Genomic DNA, 21,324 nt, shown 5'->3' with positions numbered 1-21,324 from the left:
TATGAAGAATGACAGGAAAATATGCTTTATATAATTTGTATTTGACAAGCAATTTATTTATAATTAAATAATTTCGTTTATAAAATATTTTTAGTTTAAGTATTACGTTTTAACTCAGACTTATTCTTTTTTGACAAAAGAAATATTCATCTTTACTAATTTTAAAAATCTAGTTTTCCCAATTTCGATTAAAAATTGAAACTTTTTTTAGTCAACAACTAATAAGAAGTTCATTAAGATATCAATCTTTATTTAATCTAATAAACTGATAAGCAATAATGATTATTATTAAGTTTTATAGATGTAAAGTATTTTTAATAACAAAATATAATACTTTAAAATATTTAAAGCACTTAGAAAATAGTTATTAAAATGTGTATAAAAAGTTCAGTATACGTTAAAATTCCCAGCTGTACAGGCAATATTTCATTATTTTATGTTAAAAGTTAGACGACAGAACTTTGTTTAAATAAACGGGTATTATACACTACTTTAAATGGGAACGGGTCAAATATGCAAGAATACACTTTTGCACGAGGGTCATATTAGCACGAAGTGTCACTTTTGCACGAGGGGTCTTTTTTGCACGAAGACACTTTTGCACGAGAGAGCTAAAAAAATTAACAAGAAAAATTAAGTTACCGACCGAGGGTAAGGGTTAACAGTAATGATATTAAAAAAAAAACCATGAAAAAACAACTAAATCAATTTAAAGAAAAAATCACCGACCGAGGGTAACGCAGTGATAGTAAAAATTAAAAAAAATAAAAATTAGTAATTTAGTAAAAAGACAAGAAGAAAAAAAAAATTGCCAACCGAGGGAAAGGGGTAACAGTGGTAGTAGAAATAAAATAATAATTTAAAATTGACGCCGTGTAAAAGTGTTCCTTCGTGTATATTTGACACCCAACCACTTTAAAAATACATGAAAGTTATAGTTATATATACAAAAAGTCATATTCAGAAAAAAAAAAGTTAGTCTATGAATATATCATTATTATATGTTATGTTGTTTCTTATTCGCTAAAGCTATATTTTTTTAAAGTGATCAAAAATTTTGGAAGTGTTTTTGTTTTAAAGTTTAAAACATGCAGAAAGCAATAATGAAAACAAATATTCATTCTTTTTGTATAAGAAAAAAAAAGGTCTAAAAAGCAAAGTGATGTTTTAAATGTACTACTGAACTACAGCAAAAAAGCTTAAACAGCATAATATAGTTTTAGCTATAAAAGTTATAAAGTATATCGTCTTAAAAGTATCATCACGTTTTTTTAACTAAAAGGTTGTACGTACGTGATTAAACAAAAAAGCTTAAGCAAATATACAACAAAATTTAATCAGAAGCATTTTATTTTTTGATTTTGAAAAAAGTAAATGCTCGGAAATATTTGATGCGAATGTCATTTATCTATTTATTTAATCTGCAGATCAAAGCCATATATAGTGGAGACATTGAGACAAGCTTTCAAACTGATTGCAGGCGACTGTGGAACAGACAAAAACCGCGCGTTACTCCACCAACTATTTAATTGCACACACTGTAAAACTTTAACATCTTCCAAAACTTTAAAGCTTTGAAACGGTGCATAGTAAGATTGACTTTACAGTCTAGAATCGATATTAATCAAGGAAAAAATGTTTAAACTGAACTGTCAATTAACATCAAATGGTAAAACTTATGGTAAATACTTAATAATTATTGGCAGAATATGATAATTAATTAACATTTTAAGACTAGTTTCTTTCTTTTTACAAACAAGCCAAAAATTAGAACTAAATTGGAATTATTTAAAGCTAGTTATTACTTATTAGTTGTATGAAAAATCTAAAACTAAAGTCTTTTGAAAAGTTTTGTTCCATCGTGTTAAAAAGAACTTTATAAGCTAATTTATAAAGTTATCGAGGAAGTGATTTTTTCTACAATAGGTACTTGTTTTATATAATGAAAACGATTATTTTCTTAAATACTCTGTGAAAATATTGTCTGCATTGTTTACTAACATTCCAACGAATAAAATTGTAATCATCAACAGTTGTTCCGTTCTAGCAACAAAAACTGTACTCCATGTGGAATTTGGTAAGTTTTATTTAAGGAGAAATTATTTAAAATTATAGATACTAAATCTTATAAAAAATTTATTTGTACAAATTAAAATTTAAAAAAAAACGTTTAGAATTTGCAAGGTGCAAAAATTAATAAATCAGATAGATGTTTATTACAAGACAAAGCTTTTCCGGGTACCTCAGTTATAATACTTCTTAACCAAAACGAATATAAACAACAATAAGTCACAATTTAAGACATAATATAGTTTCATAAGGACATTTATGTTTAGCTAACTATTCAATGTTTGCTAAAAATTGTGCTGTATAAAGTACAAACTATTTATAAAAGTTTGTAAAAAATGTTACGTCAATTTAAAACGAACAAATTGCTTAAAGTACCAATCTTTAATTAAAATAAAATCTAGAATTATTATAGAACTTATTGAAGTCGATTTTAAATTAGAAATTATACGCTTAACCATTTTTAAGATGTACTATTTGTTTTTCAAAAGTTTATTCTGCAATAAATACTTCGCTCAAAGAGCTCGTCAGTGCTTGTAAAATTAATATTTTTGTTGTTATATTCTGTATATATGTTCTGCTCTCTTTTTAAAAGTATAAATCTCTAATTGTTTCTTCGGTAATCAAACGTATAACAGTTTTAAGATGACAAAAAAAATTTTTGTATTTTTTTTTGATATAATAAAAAATGTATTTATAAGATGTCAAAAGTTTCTCTTGATTTTTTCTTGATTTTAAAATGTATTGACCAACCTCGCATTAATCTCACCTTCTTAAAATAGTGTGTTAATTTAGTTTAAAAATTTTAAAGCCCTGAAAAAGTTGTACAATATGACTTTTTCTAGGCTTGTGCAAGTTTCTAATTGCATTAACGAAGTATTTAAATTCGAAACTAAAAATTAAACCATATAGTGGACATGTGAGCATAAATTTAGCTTTGATTACAAGTATTTCAAACGATATATTATATTTGGTAATCATATTGTATAATCTATTTATAGAAATATGCGCCATATACTTTGCAAAATAAAGAATTGTTACGTTTTTACTGAAGTTTAAATAAGTAAAAGCGAATAACAAACTGATACAATATTCATGCTAGAATATTATAAGTTAACCTGTTTAAACAACCACGACTTAAGATTTTACAACTGTAATTCATATTTATTGTTATTATTATTGTAAGTTTATTGTCATACGAAGGACCCAGGCATCAAAACCTAGGCCACTTATACAGAAAGACATACAACAAAAAGACAAAAATAAACCAAAATTGTACATTAAACATGAAAAATATTTAATTTAATAGATAAATATCTAAAATACCTTTAGATTTAGAACCAAGCAAAAAATTCAACAGTAAATAAAAATTGTACTGAGTGTTCTTTTCAAATTTAAACAGACATAAGAATTCTTGGAATTTTTAACGTTTAAAATTCTTGAAGTAGTTGATCAGCTATCAACTGACACTTCGCCAAAAATTTATCAACGTGCTCGTAAGTCATAATCCTGTTTGAAACAGCAAAGCGAAGAAATCTTACTTCTTCAACAACCGATTGTGATAAATGAAACTCTCCACTTTTGTTGATCATTATGTAAAACCGCTCATTCAGGTTGTTTAGCTAAGTATTAGTAAGGTTTGTCATGTTTTTTTACATTAGAATTAATAGTGAAATTAAAAATTATCTACAGTAGTAAAATAAAATTTACAAAATTTCTAAAACACCTACAAAAAGTACATACACATTGAAACTCAAAGTATACTGATAAAAAAGTCATACACACTTGTACAGTCGAACAAGATTTTAAAATTATGTTTAATCTCTATAAAAGGGCAGTTTTTGACAACATGCTTTTATCAAGTAAGAATTAATGTTTTCGAAAAAATTTATGTTTGTTCAATTTATATATATATATTAATTTTAAGCTGTATGGTTTGCTTGAAAGTACTAGCTTTAGTAAAACTTCAATACCATATATTTAATAATATTAAAATTCTAACTAACATTTTTCACATCGAAATTTTGCGGCTTTAATCGAAAACAGGTCAAACCAAGTTTCACTTCAAATAGCACCTCAAAGTGTTCTGTCTGTTGCAACAACTGCTTAAAATACAAAGCAACTTTGTAGCCGTTCCTAATGTTTGACTGGATGCCTTCGATTCCATACATTCGCAACACAAACCACAACTTTATTGAGTTAAATCTTTTTCCGAGTGACATTTGCCAGTGCTTTTATAAAAAGTAAAAAATTTTTAAAAACAATATTTATTAAAATAACAAACTACTTTAGATTATTAAAAAAGTTCTCAAAAATTGTAAAGGTTTCATAGGTTCTATTTTTAAGTAATTAATTAAAAAAATATATTACAACTATTTAAGTTGTTCGAAACAAAAGTTTTTAGTTTTTTACATACACGTAGAATATTAAAGTTCCAAGACTATACTGATTTATAATTAGTAAACTGGTCATTTATATATCCGTTAAAGTTCAATTGTATTTAAATTTATAGTTCTTACAGTTTTAAATATTACTAGAAGCTTTTAAATTGAATAATTGAAGATACTTTAGACTTTATATGTATTTAAAACACATAGCTATAAAAGTTACAATAAAAACAAAAAGTTGACCTTGTAAGTATGTAAAACTACAGAAAGTTTTATAAAGATTTAGAAAACAAACTACTAACTCTGTAGTCAACAGATTCCGACTGTTTGCTGTGCTGCAGATAAACTGGGTTGACATCAAATGAATTTTCGACTAGCTTCTTATCTTTTACCCTAAAACAGTTGTAAGTAAAAACTAATAAACTAGAATAACTAAGTTTATAAAATTTACAAATTTTTCGGTAGTACTTTATTAAAAATATTAAAACCACTAGTTTTCAAAAAAGTGTTTTACATCAAAAAATAGACACTAGGAACTTATGCTAACAAAAATAAAAAATGCAATGTGTAGCGAGACTATAGGACTAAAACACTATAGATATATTTACTAGTTTAAGTTATTTATTACCAAAAGAGCGCACAAGGGAAGCCAACCATCCAATTCTTATGCGGATTGAAATTGAAAGAGGTTGCGAACTGTAAATTTATATTTGTTGTAAAAAATTAAAAAATAATCACATAAAAACTACCACAAGACATTAATTTTAAATACAAAAACTAAACTAACGCTAGAGTAGCCTTTTCATTGAAAAACTATATAACATTGACATTATCAAAACTGATAATAAGTATAAAAAATAACCTCCATTCCGTCGCCATAATGCCTAAATTCAGGACAAATTAGTGCTGAACCCAAATAAGCCCCGTCTACGTGCAGCCACAACCCTTCTTTTTTACCTTAAAAACATCGTTTTTAAAATAAGATTACCTATTTTGAAAAAATATGTTAAGAGTAAGAGTTTTAAATTGAGTATAATTAACAATTTATATCTAGAAAAATTAATAAGCTTCTAAAAAAAGTTTTTTTTTAATAATACTAGTCTTAACAAGAAAATAAAATGTCAAAACATTTTTAACAAAACAGTTAGCAATTATATAAATAGAGCTTAACATCTGTTAAATTACTTATGTATTTTCTACTGTTTTGTAACATGAGTTTGCAAGTAAAATTGTTATGATATTTAAAAGTTTAAATAAGAAGTCAGATAAAATTTTATCAAAGACTCACAAATTTTACCGATTTCAACAAGGTTATCAATACTCGTACAGCTAGTAGTTCCTAATGTTGCACAAACCTAGTTAACAAAATGAACAATCAAAAACTTTTTATTTATTTATTATTTTATGAAAAAATATATAACTTCTATACGAAAAACTAAGAAAATTTCTGCTTATCACTTTAAAATTATAAAAATAATTACATAGAACGGGGATTTTCCGTTCTTTCGATCTTCATTTATTTGTTGTTGCAATATTTCACCCCTTAATGAAACTTTTTCATCTACATCTAAAAGTTGCATATCAACGAAACCAATGTTAGCTGTAAAAGTTTGATAGTTTAGTTAAAATATCTTGTGTTAAATAGCTTAAGTACCCTATAAAAAAAAAGTATAGTTAAATACTTAATTTAGCTTCTGTAAAATTGTTTACTAATCGTCTAAATTGTTGTTGGTAAATTCAATATTACAAATATATATGTCTATTTAGAAAAAAACTGTTTTAAGATCTTTGTAAAAAGTACAATATGACAGCCGCTAATTTTGTTTAAATTTACAATTATTATTATAACTGTTCAAAATATAGGTTTAATCGTTTGCTAATAAAAGATCCTAGTGAAGTAACTTCACTGGAATATAAATAATAACAAATTGTACAGTAATCTTCCTTTATTATACCAACATATGTTTCTGTGTGTTAACGAATCAACACACTTCAACTGGGTTCTGTAAAAAACAATTACTGTAATGAAAGAATAGAAGCATAGAATAAAGTGGATGTATACATGTTTTTCATTAAGATAAAATAATTTCTACAGATAATAGTTAATAATAGGTAAAATACTTAATATTAAATCCAACTGTTATAAAACTATATAACATTTGTAATTATTAAGTCTATATAATATTTGTAATTATTAAGTCTAAAACAAGTAAATTGTTGTGTATTTAAGTTTACTTTACTTGTTTTAGACTTAATAGTTACAAATGTTATATAGTTTTATAACAGTTGGATTTAATACTAAGTATTTTACCTATTATTAACTATTATCTGTAGAAATTATTTTATCTTAATGAAAAACATGTATACATCCTTTTTATTCTATGCTTCTATTCTTTCATTACAGTAATTATTTTTTACATAACCCAGTTGAAGTGTGTTGGTTCGTTAACACACAGAAACATATGTTGGTATAATAAAGGAAGATTACTGTACAATTTGTTATTATTTATATTCCAGTGAAGTTACTTCACTAGGATCTTTTATTAGCAAACGATTAAGCAATTATTATTATATATAGTTTATTGAACGACAAAAAATACGCTCAAAACATTTGGTCTTAGAATCTGGTGCACAAAAAAACCTTTCGGTTATTGAGTCGCACACCACGGATCCCTTTTAACGTCTTGTCCAGGACAAAACGTTATATTCTAAACGTTTATAATAAAAATTCAAATGGCAAAAACTTAGTATTTGATAAAAATTTTTATTCAATTTTTTTTAATTTGTTTCTTTAGAAAGTACTTTAAGCATAGGAAATAATTAAGAAAACGATCTGAGAACATGCGGAATCCTGGAATATAAAAACATTTTTTATTTTTTTTTTAAGGAGATTACACTGTGCAGAAAATATTTAAAGCAAGTTTAAAACAATTTTCACTTTGAGTTAAACAAAAAAACATTGTTGTCAAAAGTTTAAAAAAAAAGTAAAACACAACACAAAAAACTATTATTATTTTATTTTTTTATATAAAGTTGCATGTCTAAGCATTTTTTACACAGTTTTAGTTTCAAAGCTGTTTAAAAATTACAAGTTTGAAAAACTTGGTTATTTAATTTAATCTATTTAAAATTTATATTGAAAATTAACCTGCTCTAACAACAGAAGAATGAGAATATTTTGAGGTGTATGCTACTAAACTACCAAGTATTTCAATTTTTCTTTTAGTTTCATCTTTGGCCAGTTCATTACGAATGAAATTGCTTCTTGCAGCTAGTAAAGACACCAACGTGGATTCGCTTGCGCTATCTATTAGTTTAAAATGTCAAGGACAAAAATAATCTAAAACTAAATAAAATCTTAAATAATTATTAAAATATTTTATAACTAATTATTTGTACAAGTTTATGTAAAGTTTGACTTTTCAAATAAAAATATTTTCTTTATATATACAAAATTGTATGCTTTGAATTTAAAAGTGTGGCTACTGTTTTTGTATATAAAATATAAAAAAAAAGTCATAATATTGTTTTTTGTTTTGGCAACTCAAAAAATTATTAAAAACTACGGTTTTATACCAAGTATTAATAAGTTTAATAAAGTATTAATTTTAAACATATTTTTAAAGATTTACTTTGGATGCATCCTGCACCAATGCCTTTTTCTTCGTAAATAAAATGCTTTGGAAGGTTAATTGCTTTTGCTACCCAATCCAACATTAGAAGCTCTAATTCTGTTAGTGACGGACAAGCAGCCTTTAAAATGGTAAAAATTACTTATATATGTTTTAGTATCAGTTGAATCATTTAGAGAAAAGGTGTATGGTCATTGAAAGTCATTAACTTTAGGGTAATCAAGGGGTCAGCAAACTGCGACCCACGGGCCAAATGCGACCCTTATAGCCAAAATCTGCGACTTGCGAGGTACTTTAAAAAGGTTAACAAGAAAATGTCAGGGGTAAAAGGCTTTAATTTTTTAACTAATCATTACTAGTGCTCTAATATTGCTTATTTTATCACATTTTTCGTTATAAGTAGTGATTTTATGTTGATTAATACACATATTTTAAAATAACTTCGGTTCGCAGAAGACATTTTTTATACAATGCGGCACGCGAGCAAGTTTTTATAGAAAAATTGGTCCGAGACTTATATAAGGCTGCCGACCCCTGCAGTAAACATAATTTTAGAATTGGATTTAGATATTTAAATAAAATTAATATTTTTTTTGTTGAGTTAAAGCTAAATATTTATGCACTAGCTCTCACTGCAGCAAGTTAAAAAAAAACCCACAGTCTTAAGCCGGCCAAGAAAACAAATTGATAATAAAAATAAAAACTAATTTAAGTTATTTACCCATGAAAAACCGATGGAAGTGCAACTGGCGATGAGCATTTCAGCTAGCAGATCGGGGTAGCTGATACCGCACGGGAAGTAGGCGAGAAACCCGGATGAATGCCAGTGCGTCATCCCTTTGAATACTACTTCCTCGATGTCGGCAAAAACTGATTTCCAAGTTTCAGGAGACTTCGGTGCCGTTTTCGGAAGAATGTCTCTCATAAAACCTAAGTTTTAAAACAGTAAGAGTGACTTAAAATGGTCTGGAAACTACTTTCGATATATTTAAGCTTTTAGGTTATATTTTACATGAGTTAAACTGTAAATGTTATTAGAAACAATTTTATAAGTAAGAAGTATTTATAAAAATTAAATAAAAAGTAGTTGAAATAGTTTATTTAAAATTATAACATAAAACTACAAAAGTGTATCAGTTGTATTTATTAAATTTCAAACTACTTTAAACATTTTTTCAGCTTGTACTATAATGGTACTTACCAAACTTAAGTTCAGCTGGAAAGCTTTCTCGTGAGCTTAATGTGTCGTGGTATTTAGTGACAATTTCAATCATTTTACATGCTGCTTTTTCAAACTCGCTCTTTGTTAACCCCAAAAGCGGAAATTCCTTTAATTTTTAAGTATAGTAAGATTGAATTTTTTATAATAAGAAAAAATACTGTTTTTTTTTTTGCATATTACTTATTTTAGTAGATTTTTTTTTAAGATGTTGGTTTACAACTTTAAAACAGTAATTTAAAGCACTTATTTTTATACGCTGGTAAATATAATTTTACTTAGAAACAGCATTAAATGGTAATAAATTTTTTATACTTAGTTAAATATTTACATTTTATTATATAAAAATAAAATTAAAGCTGATTAAACTACTTCAGTGCTCTTTTTTGATGATCGATTTTCATTGTTTTCTAGTTTATTCATAAAGTTTTTAAGTTTAGAAATACTAATATACTTATTACTAATCTGCTTTCCTTCAAATATTACTAATTCAGATTTATAGAGATTTATCAAATTTTACTGAAAAGTAAAAATTGATAACGAAATGAACAACATATACAATATTTAATGTTATTTTACTTTTAAATTTAAAGTATTAAATGTGTAACTTAAGATATTTTAGCTCTAGCTAAGTCTTAAAATTTTTAAACAAGGTTAAATTTAGTAATTTAGAAAAATCGAAACTAAGAATTATTTAGAATTTAATGTAAAAAAGTATAAGAAATATTAGAAAAAAAAAAAACATAGACTGTTTTTACTCAAATTTAGTTAAAGTAGTGTACAAATACAAAACTAAAATATAATTAATAACTATACAAACTTTTTTATTAACTTTCACAAAAAATTTTTACCTGTTATAGTTGAAAACGAATGTTACATAAGTCCCTGAGCATAAATATAAAAAAACTAATTTAGATTGTTTTGTGTTTTAAAACTACTATTTTTTTTAAGTTGATGTATGTTTAACTTCTAAAGATAAAAAACAAAGCTATTCTGTAAAAACAACATAAACATAACAACTTTAGTAACATAAAAGTTATACCTAAAATTAACAGTGTTATACATTAAAGTATTACATAGTATACATACTACTATATAAAACTATTATACTATTACATACACTACTGCGTTACAGTACCTTAATGTGACTTTTGAAGAACAAACAAAAAACTGTTCTTTAAGTAAAAGACTATAATTAAGTTTTTGAATGAACAAATTTTTTTTATCATGTTGACTCATTTAGTTTTTGTATGCGTCCAAGCAAAATTTATTTATTGATAGCTATGCCTTCTTTTCGGAAACAAAAACTTGGCTTTTCTAAACCGTAAAGCGTATGCAATAAATCTGTCAGACAACGAATTTTACAAGTTTAGTGTTTGCTGACATAGTTTTATTTTCTTTAAAACTAACTTAGGATTATTGATTCCTAAACTAAACTGCTGCTAAAATTTAATAAATATATGCTGCAGTCAGTAAATTGAATTTATCTTTTTGGAAAAAAAAAAAAACTTCGCTTAAAAATGTTAACTTTTTTATGTAACAACACAAAAGAACCTATTTTTTGAGAATTTAGACTGGTAGAAATGGGTTCAATACTAAAGTTTATGTCTATCATAGTGCAATTTTTTTAAACTTTTTTTGAAAAGCAATGTATTTATAGTACGAAATTGTAAAGCATTATTTTGGTTTAGCTTTCAATTTAAAAACTACTGAAATATAAAGTAGCTTAATACAATTTTAGATAAAATAAATGTAGTTACTTTGAGTATACTCTTAAACTAATTCTTAAAAATATTTTATTTACAGTGCTGTTTTCTCTTTGTCTAAAATAAGATAAACAAAAAAATTTTTTAAAGTCATTGACATACTGTTTAAAAAACTTAAATACATGGTTTTATGTTCAGTGAAACGACTTTATACAATTCATTAATAAAAAGTCAATAAATTTATGATAGCCATCTGCCTGACGGTATACTATTTCATATATTGACGTAAACCTTGTATACTTTGAAAGACTTAAACGTTTTTAGCTTGATTTGTTTTATATGTATATATAAGTAATTTCTAAAGATTTATTAGTTTATTTAAACTTAGTTTTTGTCGTTTATTGCAAAACGCTTATAAAATTTAGTTATATCTAATTAAAAAAGTGAAAATTGGAATGCAAAAGAAAGCATACTTTGTCTAAATAGAAGTACATTGAAATGTAGTGAATATACTAAAACTAATATCTAGCTTTTGCCTTGTTAGATTGATAAGAAGTTTACAAGAAGCCAGAAACAACTCACAACCAGTAAAGTTAACATTCAATTGCATTATTTTACGCGTTATGTACAATACAGCCTTCAACTAATATCGTTAAGCTCGACAGAATTGTATACTTGCTTGTCACTATAAAAAATATACAAATCTAAAACATCATTACTAACAGTCAAGAAAAGCTTATTTTTTATAACTATACAAAACTTTAAAATATATAACAAAAATGACAACTTTTCGAATAAATCAAAAACTGTAATCAGGTCAAATACGGAGTTGTGCTAAAAAGGTATATAATTCTAAAAATTATTGTCACTAAAACTCTCGAACCATAAGTAAAAACAGACAAGATTTTAAAACTTTTAAGACTAAAGAAAATGTATGTTCTTTAATTATAGTTTACAATATTTTTTCAAAGAAAACTTTATGTATACTATATTAAACTTACATTCAGAACATTTCGTTTTTTTTTCAATAGTATTTTAACTCTGTAGTTCGTTTTTAATTAAATAACGTATTTAAACAATTATCGTAAAGTAACTTGAATATAATATACATTAAATCTTTTTTAAAGTGAAAAAGAGAAACTATTTAAATTATGAAGTGTTTTTAATTTGAAGTTTGTTATTTATACCGTTCCATTAAACTAAAACTAATAAAAGTTTTAGAAATTTTTATTAAGTTGTTTATGCAATTTAAATTTAAATTTACGCTAGTTTTTTGTTATCACCAAGAATTATCAGGTTAAGAATAACTGCACAAAACTGTTTTCTTATAACTTTTAAGTATTTTCTTCTCTAAAATAAATTATAGTATTTGTTTTCCTATTTAGTAAACTAACTTTTCACCAAGTTTCACGCGCTTTTTATCTAAACTTTCAATATTTTCATTAAGTCAACAAGTATGTTTTAATTTTTTTTTAGGTAATTCAAAAATATATATATAGTTTAAAACTTAAAAATAATGATTTTTAAACAAAATTTTAATTTTAAGATTTTCTCTAAGGAAAGTAAAAATTAAATTGTTTATAGACTTACAAAAGAAGGGATGTATACTCTTTAACTTTAAAGTAAGCATCACTTACATATGTTTTCATTCTTTTCTTTTAAATTCGACTCTCTAAACCAGAGTATTTTTTAGTTTACATATGCAAAATACCAAAACTAATTCTTAAAAGTTGTATTTTATATAGCTATTTTAGTTTAATTTGTTATAATAAGTATGTAAATAATCTTTAGATTCATTGTTTCAATGTTTTAATTAAACTACTCACGCGTAATCTAATAGTTTCTAAAAGGTTGCACTTGTTGTCTACAAGTTTTAGATAACAGTCTGCGTATAAATTTGTTTTGGTCTTCCTATACCACTAAAATATTAATAGGTTTTTAATTTTTTTACTCTTTTACTTTTTATTTTATAATTTTTTATAATAGTTTTATTAATCAAATTGACATTAAGTTTATTTTTAAGAAAAATAGTTTGACATAGACTTCTAACATACTAAAATGTTCTTATTTATTTAGTTTCTATAATATAATAAGTTTAATACACTTTAAACTCACAAGTTGCAAACTTTGAAATTTTTGTTTTTTTACATTTAATTTTTTTCTAACTACATATACCAACTTTATATTAAGTTTGGTATCTTTTTTTACTCAATTAGCTTTAAAAAAGTTGATTCAGTAACCTAACAAAACTTATCTACAAACAAAACCCCGAAAAATTCTTTAGGTTATAGAACTCAATTTTGAGAAAGTGAACAGTGCTTAAACTGTGCAAGTAAGACTTAAATCTAATTTTAATATAAAAATTGACTTCTTATAGAGAAAACAACTGAACAGAATATTTTTAATTAAAATGTTTATTTTTTTTAAAGTTAAACAAATTAACCTAGATAGTTTTTACATACATACATACTTTTTTCATTTAGTTTTTCTAGATACAACAAAACTAAAATGTACATATTAGTTAAATACAAAAGCGTTAAGAAAACAGAAATAAATTTAAACTGTAAGTAAATTTGACTAACACTATAAATTTTAGCATAAAACATAGCTATTCAACTTTAGCTTTTTATACCAGCAATTTTTTTTTATTAACAATCATCTTCACCAAAATACGAGCACATTGATAACAATCTGTCCTTCCAATCGCTAAATGAAACTAAAACGCAGAGGAACAAAACTAAATTGTCTATGTCGTATATAAACTGTCGGTACAAATTATGGGCATCTGCAGGAATTGTTTGAGATATTGCTAGCATTACACCATTGAATATAATTTCTACTGAAGTGCAAATGACTAGTTTTTTCAGAACTTTCAGATGAAGTTTTTGATCAGTGTCCATTCTCTCCAAATCTTTTCTGTAGTTAATTATTAAAAGAAAAACGTATACGTTATATTCATATCGATATATTAGATACCGTAAACCTTATAATGTATTAATTTTTTTATAAACTTTGTCGCCTAAAGCTTAACAAATACAGTCATTTTAAAATTATTAACAAAATAGAATAATATTAAAAAAGATCTTTACTAGTTTTAGCTACTTGTAGAAGACAGAATTGATATTTAGTATACTTTGACTTTATGTAAAATAAAAGCAACTATAATAAAAGTAAGTATTATGCTAAATAGTAATTAAAAATAATAATTTAAAACTAAACTGTACTTTACACTTGGTATAAAAAAATAGGTTTTTTATCTTGAATAAATACACCAAATGAAATGGTATGTCTTAATTTTTATTATCAAGTATGCACAGCTGTAACGACTAGTTATCTTATAAACTTATTATTTTTGTGATATTAAACTATAAACAATCTTTAATACTTTTACCTGTATTTTATGAGTGGATAAATAAGCAGAGAAATCAGAAGAAGTTGGAAAAGTATGGTGAAAATAAAATGTGTTAGGAACGTGAAGAACCTTTTTCTATCATCGTTAGCAACTATTTTACAGCCTTGCAGACTGCCTTCGAATTTACGAACAGTGAACACTAAAACAATTCCAAGTACGAAGGTTGAAACGAGAAATACCATCACTATTCCACTTATTATGTTATGTTTTGTACTTACTGCACCCTAAAGAAAATAAATTAACTTTCTTTTAACTTTGGTTAAATAGATAAATAAACTTTACCAACTATGTTTGCAGAATAAAAATTATTTACGTTATCTTTTTATTATAACATCTTAGATAAAAATAAATTGCGCTTATTAACTAAAACATGAAAAAAATTTAGTTATATATTTTAAGATATGTATATATTAAAAAAATATATATGATAACTAAATTTTGACAGTATGACCGAAAATTATAAAAACTGTCATCAATATAGTTTTTATACCTTAGTATAAAAGTTGTTGATTAACTTAAAAAATATTTAGGTTGCAAAACAAACTTGTACTGATAGATTCTTGTTGAAATTTCTCTGTCTGATCCACATAACCGAATAAACGCACAACCTAGTGATCAAACCTAACGCAGCTTTAAAACGACTAAGCCAAGTGCACTTTACATCATTATATTTAGACTTTTCTCTTCCTGTATACAACTCAACTAAGACAACAGCATATCGAACTAATGTTATAACTGCTGACAAAAGCAGCAGTGCTGATACAATGTTCTCAACAAAAAACCTGTTTTTTAGCTTGTTTTAAAGTTACATTTAAATTTATATTCTTAAGACAAATTAGTTTTTTTTGTCAAAAAATTCAATAGATATTTATACTCGTATAATAATATATTTAAAATTACTATAGTACACATTATAATTTTAACACAAAAAAATTAAAGGAAAACGATAAAATAAGGTATTGTTAAAATATAGCAACACTTTGCACAATAGTTAATACCAATATAGAGAATTAGACAAATTTATTTTTTTATCATAGAGCAGGGGTCGGCAGAATTTTATAAATTGTAGGCCAAATTTCCTATAAAAATTTGCTTACGGGCCGCACTGTATAAAAAAGTCTTCCGCAGAGTGCAGTTATTTCAAAACATTTGAAGTAATCGACATTAAACTACTATTTTAATATGATAAAATAAGCAATAGTAGTGCACTAGCAATGAGTACTCAGTAAATATAGCTTTCAAGTTAAGCCTAATGTTAAGCTTTCACCACGGAAACTTTTTTTAATACTGTTTTTGAAAAGGTACATTTTGAACTTAAAAGTACCTCGCGGGCCGCACATTTTGACTTTAGGGCCGATTTTGGGCCGCGGGCCAAGTTTGCTGGTTCTTTTTATAGAGATCCCTTTTACCTTTAAGTTAATTATCGAAACTCAGTAGCACTATAATAAAAAAGCTCTTGATATTTTAAAAGTAGTTTTAAAGCAAACGATTTAAAAGTTAGTTAGAATGGAAAAAATGTAAAAAAAAAATCGGTTTTAAAGCTTTATAAAAGTGAAGGTTGTTTATTTCTAAGCAGAAAAGTAGGTCTTTTTAAGCTTATAGAATTTTAACCTAAAAAGTAACACTTTAAGTATAAAATAAATCTAGTTTTTGTTTTACTAGTATAACAGTAGTTTTTAGTTTTCTCTTTAGTGTTTAGATAACTAAAAAATTATAAACTCCTAAAAACAGATATTATGCAACTTATTTTTACTCTTCTGTAATTTTTAATAATGCTCGTTTTCAACTCAAGCTCTTTAATAGTTTTCATAGATATAACCAATTAAAATTGGTACAGATTATTACAGACTTATTTACTCCTGATTGTAATTTAAATAAAAACTACCTCTAAAACTTGAATTACTAGTAAGACGTATGTTTTGGTTTAGTTAGAATTTGTTATTAATATTACTTACAAAAAAGTAAACATGCTTTTTTCTTGTAAAGTAACAGAACAAAACAAAAAGTGTGAATTTTTTTTAATGAAACTTGTATCAAACCTTTCTTTTGCTGCAGAATTTTTTTGACAGACTATGTCCTGAACATACTTGACCCGACGAGTGAAAATAATCAGGCTCACCGTCAAGTAAACACCAACGACAATTAATAATGAGAAAATTGCCGTAATCGTACGTACATCATTTGTGTAAAGTATTTTAGTGCTTGTAGTGGGAAAGCTTGCAGTAGTATTGCTTCTATTTGTAAAACCCCATGAAGACGATGTTGTTGTCATTTAGTTAAATGTAATGAAGTTAAATAAAATTTTAACATTAGTTGTACAAATGTCTGTTTTTAAAACGTTTAATACACATATCGAACTGTCTGCATAGAATAACTTTATAATTAGACTGACGTAAAATTAGAAGTTGAAATTAGACTAAGCCTTATAATGTTTAAGAACAAAAACATTAAGGAGAATAGTAAAGTTAAAACTTTTTTAACATGCGATGTAACAATTTGTAATAAAAAATTTAAATTGTGTTTTAATAAATTTGTATTTTAATAAAATAACAAAAATAAGTTTATTTATATATAAAAAAAAATTGCTTGGAAAATTGTAAACAATGTGAATATCAAAATATAATAACCACAATTAAACTAGTCTTGTAAACAATATTATTTTTTTGTTCTTTTTTTATCATTTCTTAAAAACTTTATTTAAACTTTTTAAAGTTTTTCAAGTTCTTCAAGATAAAGTTAGGTTATAAGTTGTTGCAGATAGGATAATTTAAGCAAGAAAAACTAACTATGCTAGATTTTTAACTGACCGATAAAAAAAAATTAACATAATAGCATAAAAGTTGCACAACTAAGATATTAAGTATATTTTACAGACATTTTTATTTTCTTTTTTATAACTGAGCATATAAATCAATGAAGTTCTAGAAAATGTTTATTAACTGTTCTTCAAATATTAGTGCTTTTTTATCTAACATAAATTTATTATCAAAACCAAGTTATTTTAAATATGAAATAAGTCAATTATTTCTAAACACTTTTCAATAAATAAGTAAACTAATTAATGAGCATCAGTTAGAATTATATGTATTATCAAATGATTAGTCATTATTAACAACAAAAATTTTTCTTGCGTAATAAGTACGTAGTTTTAACATAAATGATTCTTTATAACACTAAGACAGTGTTCAAAACAATGTATAAATAAACGTTTTACTGTTTAAACGGTAACATTTTAACCACATTTATTTCTCAAAAAGCAACAGCTATTTTCTTGACCAAAATTTTTTAAATAACAGTTTTACTACTGTTTAAAATTTTTAAGTATTTTTGATTTTAAATAGAATTTAAAACAAACAATTTTAAAGGTAGGAATAAATTTAATCAAGTTTTAAAATTTATTTTATTACACTTTTTTACAACTAAATAAGCTATGTCAGTCATTGGCTGAACGCATACTACATTGTTGAGATACTTTTCCTAAAAATTAAGTTTATCACTAAGGTATTTATGAAAATTTCTTATGTAGTACCCTTATTATCATTTTTTAGATAAATATGATGCTGTTGTTGATGATCGTGTATGAAATTCATTAACCATTGTTGATGGCGTGAAATATATTAACTTTATTGATGATGAATTTAATAAATACTGATTAAAAATTTTAAAAAGTTAGCTATTACTTATTACAACAAAAACTTTGAAAAATGATTAAAATTAGTCAAAAAATAAAAGTTTTAATAAAATTACTTTATTGTTTTTACTTCTGATAAACATTAATTTTGTAACCCTTATCTTAACAAAATTTCCCTGTTAAAACGAAGACTTAAAGTAAAAATAGTGAAACTAGTTTTTTAATTTGTTTTTTTATTGATTTTGAGAAACTAAACTAGTCTTATGTTATCCCATAATTCTAAACTCATCAAACTGGGTGGTGTCAGAAATGCCCGGAGCGACACTTTTACATGAACCGAAAACTTTTTGATCAAAATAGTCTATTACTACTTTACATAGCAAACTATCTTTTTATTTATCACAAAACAAAGTTTTAAAGAAAACAGTTTCAAAATATAAAAGTTCTCATTTAAAACAGTTTAAGCTTGGTAAAAAGTGACGCTCCATGCATTTATCACCAGTTCCAGCTCAAATTATACTGTAAGACTACTTTTAGCACTATTAGTTGTTTTCTAATCTTCTTTTATAGTTTGTCAACCTGTAAAACACCGTTAGTTTGTTAATACCTTTAGTATTATTTATAGAGGCACTCGAAAAGTTTGATCTAAGGACCAGGTGTACAAAGGAACCTTTAGTTACAGAGTCGTAAACCATTAAGTACCTTTAACTATTTTTTGTTTTATACCGCTTTGCTAGGTAGTAGCAAGTATCAAGAATAAATTAATATATAATTTTTTTTAAACTATAAAGTATAATGAACAAAACCAAAAAAAGAAAACTATTAGTCTTTTATAATTTTTAAAAATTTGAACTTAATTTTTTTTTTCTTTATTGTTAAAACTCGATATAAAAAACTTGAAAAATTAATAATATTCTCTAAAAGACTTATTTAAAAAAAACTTATACTAGAACAATAAAACAATAAAAATAGTACAAAATAGTAGTAAAAATCATAAAATAAGTAATAATTTAGATGTGTACTTATCAGGTGCTCCTCTAGAATGGTTACCTGGTGATATCCATGAATTTACCAATGAAATTATCAATGAAATTAAATAATAGAAAAAGAAACAAAAAAGAAGTTTAGATTTATCACTGAAAATCTTGTTTAATCAAAAATTTTACAAAAATGTATCACCTTAGACATTTGGACACTTCAACAATTTGAGTTCAGCTTTAACAACTTCTAAATTAAAAGTTCTTAATAATGACATAACATGTTTTTAGTCTTTAATCCTATTTGTTAAAAGATACTCTTCAATACTTTGCCTATGCATTTTCAATAAAAAATGTCTGAATAAGTAATAAATTAAGACCATGCATAATTTTTAAACTGAAAATTTAAATTTAATTTTACTTGGTTTAACTACAATGATTCAATCTTAAAACAAATATTTTGCTTTTTTGCTTATTATTTTTCATCCCAGATAATCTAGTGTAAGTTTAAAAATTTGGTTTTACAGGCCAGGTTTACATACTCGCGGGCCGCGGGTTTTATCTTTTGCGGGCCGGATTCCATACACTGACCCTAGTATAGAGGGCAGCCTTCCTCGTGTCACACTTTCAAAAAACAGTTGTAGTAATCAGCATATAAAAAATGTTTTAACAGAAATAATAAAAAACTAAAGATATTGATAGTTATCAAATTAAGGGCATACTGCAAACTTTTACAACATACTTTTTTTATTTGTTTTAAAAAAGCTTGTTTGTATCTGAAAAATTCGTCGCAGATCAAAAATTTTTGCTTTGTTGGCAACAGTTCGCCGATCCCTGAGTAAATTTTCTTTTAAAATTGTCTTCTAGGTGACTTTGTATATAGTGAGAAAGAACTGTACTCCTCTAACTAAAAAGGAAGTACATTAAATTGAGCATATTTAGTTTAAATTTATTTTAAGTTTCCCTTACTATAGTTTACAACAATAAAAGTTTGTATTTTGTACTTATAAAAAGATAAATCATTTTTGAATTAGTACAAGAACTTATGGTCAATTTTGAACACTAAAAGTAACTTGCTCAAACCCGAAACTTTTTTTTTATTCGGTTAGTAGCAAAGTTATTAGAAATCACTTTAAAAACAAACAGTTAATATATAGTATAATAACTTTTACTACTATATAAGGCCCGCTATCAGCCGAGATCGGCTATGCGTGTTGTGCACAGAGAAAAAAAAAAGAAAAAAAATTACATGTTTAAAAAAAAAAAAAAAAAACATACATTGATGCAATAAACAAAACACAAACACACAAAAAAACAATTAAATTCATTCTGCTTCTTATTTCTTCATCTTCTTCTTCGTTTTTCTAAAATATTCCTTTTCTCTTTCTTGCAGTCTTTTGTGTATAGTTGATCTCCATTTGGCACGGTCATTTGCAAGCAACTCCCAATCATCAGTTCCAATATTCAAGCTTTTTAGGTCGCGCTTGCATACATCCTTAAAACGTAATTTTGGACGTCCTCGGTTTCGTTTGCCAACGACCAACTCGCCATACAATAGAAACTTTGGGATCCGCTCAGTATTCATTCTCAGGATATGACCGAGCCAGCGAAGCCTGCGCTGACTGAGGGTAAAGTACATAGTGGTAAGACCAGTACGTCTCAATACTTCCTCATTGGTGATCTTTTGCTGCCATGTAATTCCAAGGATGCGACGAAGACATCGTAGGTGGAAGGTATTGATTTTCTTCTCCTGTACGCTAGGTAACGTCCATGTCTCGCTACCGTAAAGCAGAGTACTGCAGACACAGGAACGGTAAACGTTAGCCTTTGTTCGAATGCTTAGCTTTTAGTTATTCTAAACTCTTGCAGTCAAGCAAGAGTCATGGTACGAACGTTCCAGCTTCCCAGTTTAAGAGTGGGTCTCTTTTTACGTTTATGTTTGTCAGGTGACATAGTTTCAGTTTACTTTTCACTTAAAGCTATCCCCATTCACCCAATGAGGAAGGTAAACTGTGGCGGAACAACACCTTATTGGCTGAGGGCTGCTCAGCTTAAGGCAGGCGGTGGTTGTTCAGTGGAACTAAAAAATTCCTCCTACCGACGAGTACGACCCCTGGCGCCCATCCTTTCGCCAAACAGGATTAGGCTTATCACCGGTAACTGCCGTATTCCGTGTTGTGTCTTCGCGAAAAACCTGCGAAGCTGGAGTAAACCTCTCCAAGCACAAAGCCAGGGCATAACATTGAGATTCCAGCTGTTGCCCATGCAGCAGGATCTCACTCTCCACAGTGAG

The 21,324-nt window shown here is 26.1% G+C and overlaps 2 protein-coding genes across 2 annotated transcripts; both read right to left on the bottom strand.

Moving 5' to 3' along the window:
* Positions 1-3,497: 3,497 nt before the first annotated feature.
* On the bottom strand, positions 3,498-9,360 carry LOC145828622 (aromatic-L-amino-acid decarboxylase-like). The gene is made up of 11 exons (XM_082936379.1): positions 9,288-9,360; positions 8,808-9,016; positions 8,087-8,207; positions 7,603-7,761; positions 5,936-6,054; positions 5,743-5,809; positions 5,317-5,411; positions 5,083-5,150; positions 4,757-4,847; positions 4,074-4,298; positions 3,498-3,689 (listed from the first exon to the last, which is right to left on the bottom strand). Exons 1-11 carry the CDS (start codon positions 9,358-9,360, stop codon positions 3,498-3,500), a joined length of 1,419 nt encoding a protein of 472 aa, XP_082792505.1.
* A 4,299-nt stretch (positions 9,361-13,659) lies between these two features.
* Positions 13,660-16,695, bottom strand: LOC145828621 (uncharacterized). The gene is made up of 4 exons (XM_082936378.1): positions 16,463-16,695; positions 14,968-15,205; positions 14,493-14,647; positions 13,660-13,927 (listed from the first exon to the last, which is right to left on the bottom strand). Exons 1-4 carry the CDS (start codon positions 16,693-16,695, stop codon positions 13,660-13,662), a joined length of 894 nt encoding a protein of 297 aa, XP_082792504.1.
* Between the last annotated feature and the right edge of the window lie 4,629 nt (positions 16,696-21,324).

The sequence above is a fragment of the Thalia democratica genome, chromosome 2 (genome assembly GCF_965202585.1).
Source record: "Thalia democratica chromosome 2, ktThaDemo2.hap1.1, whole genome shotgun sequence".
Classification (NCBI taxonomy): domain Eukaryota; kingdom Metazoa; phylum Chordata; class Thaliacea; order Salpida; family Salpidae; genus Thalia; species Thalia democratica.
The sequence above is the reverse complement of the archived record's forward strand: the minus strand, read 5'-3'. Positions and strand labels throughout refer to the sequence as shown.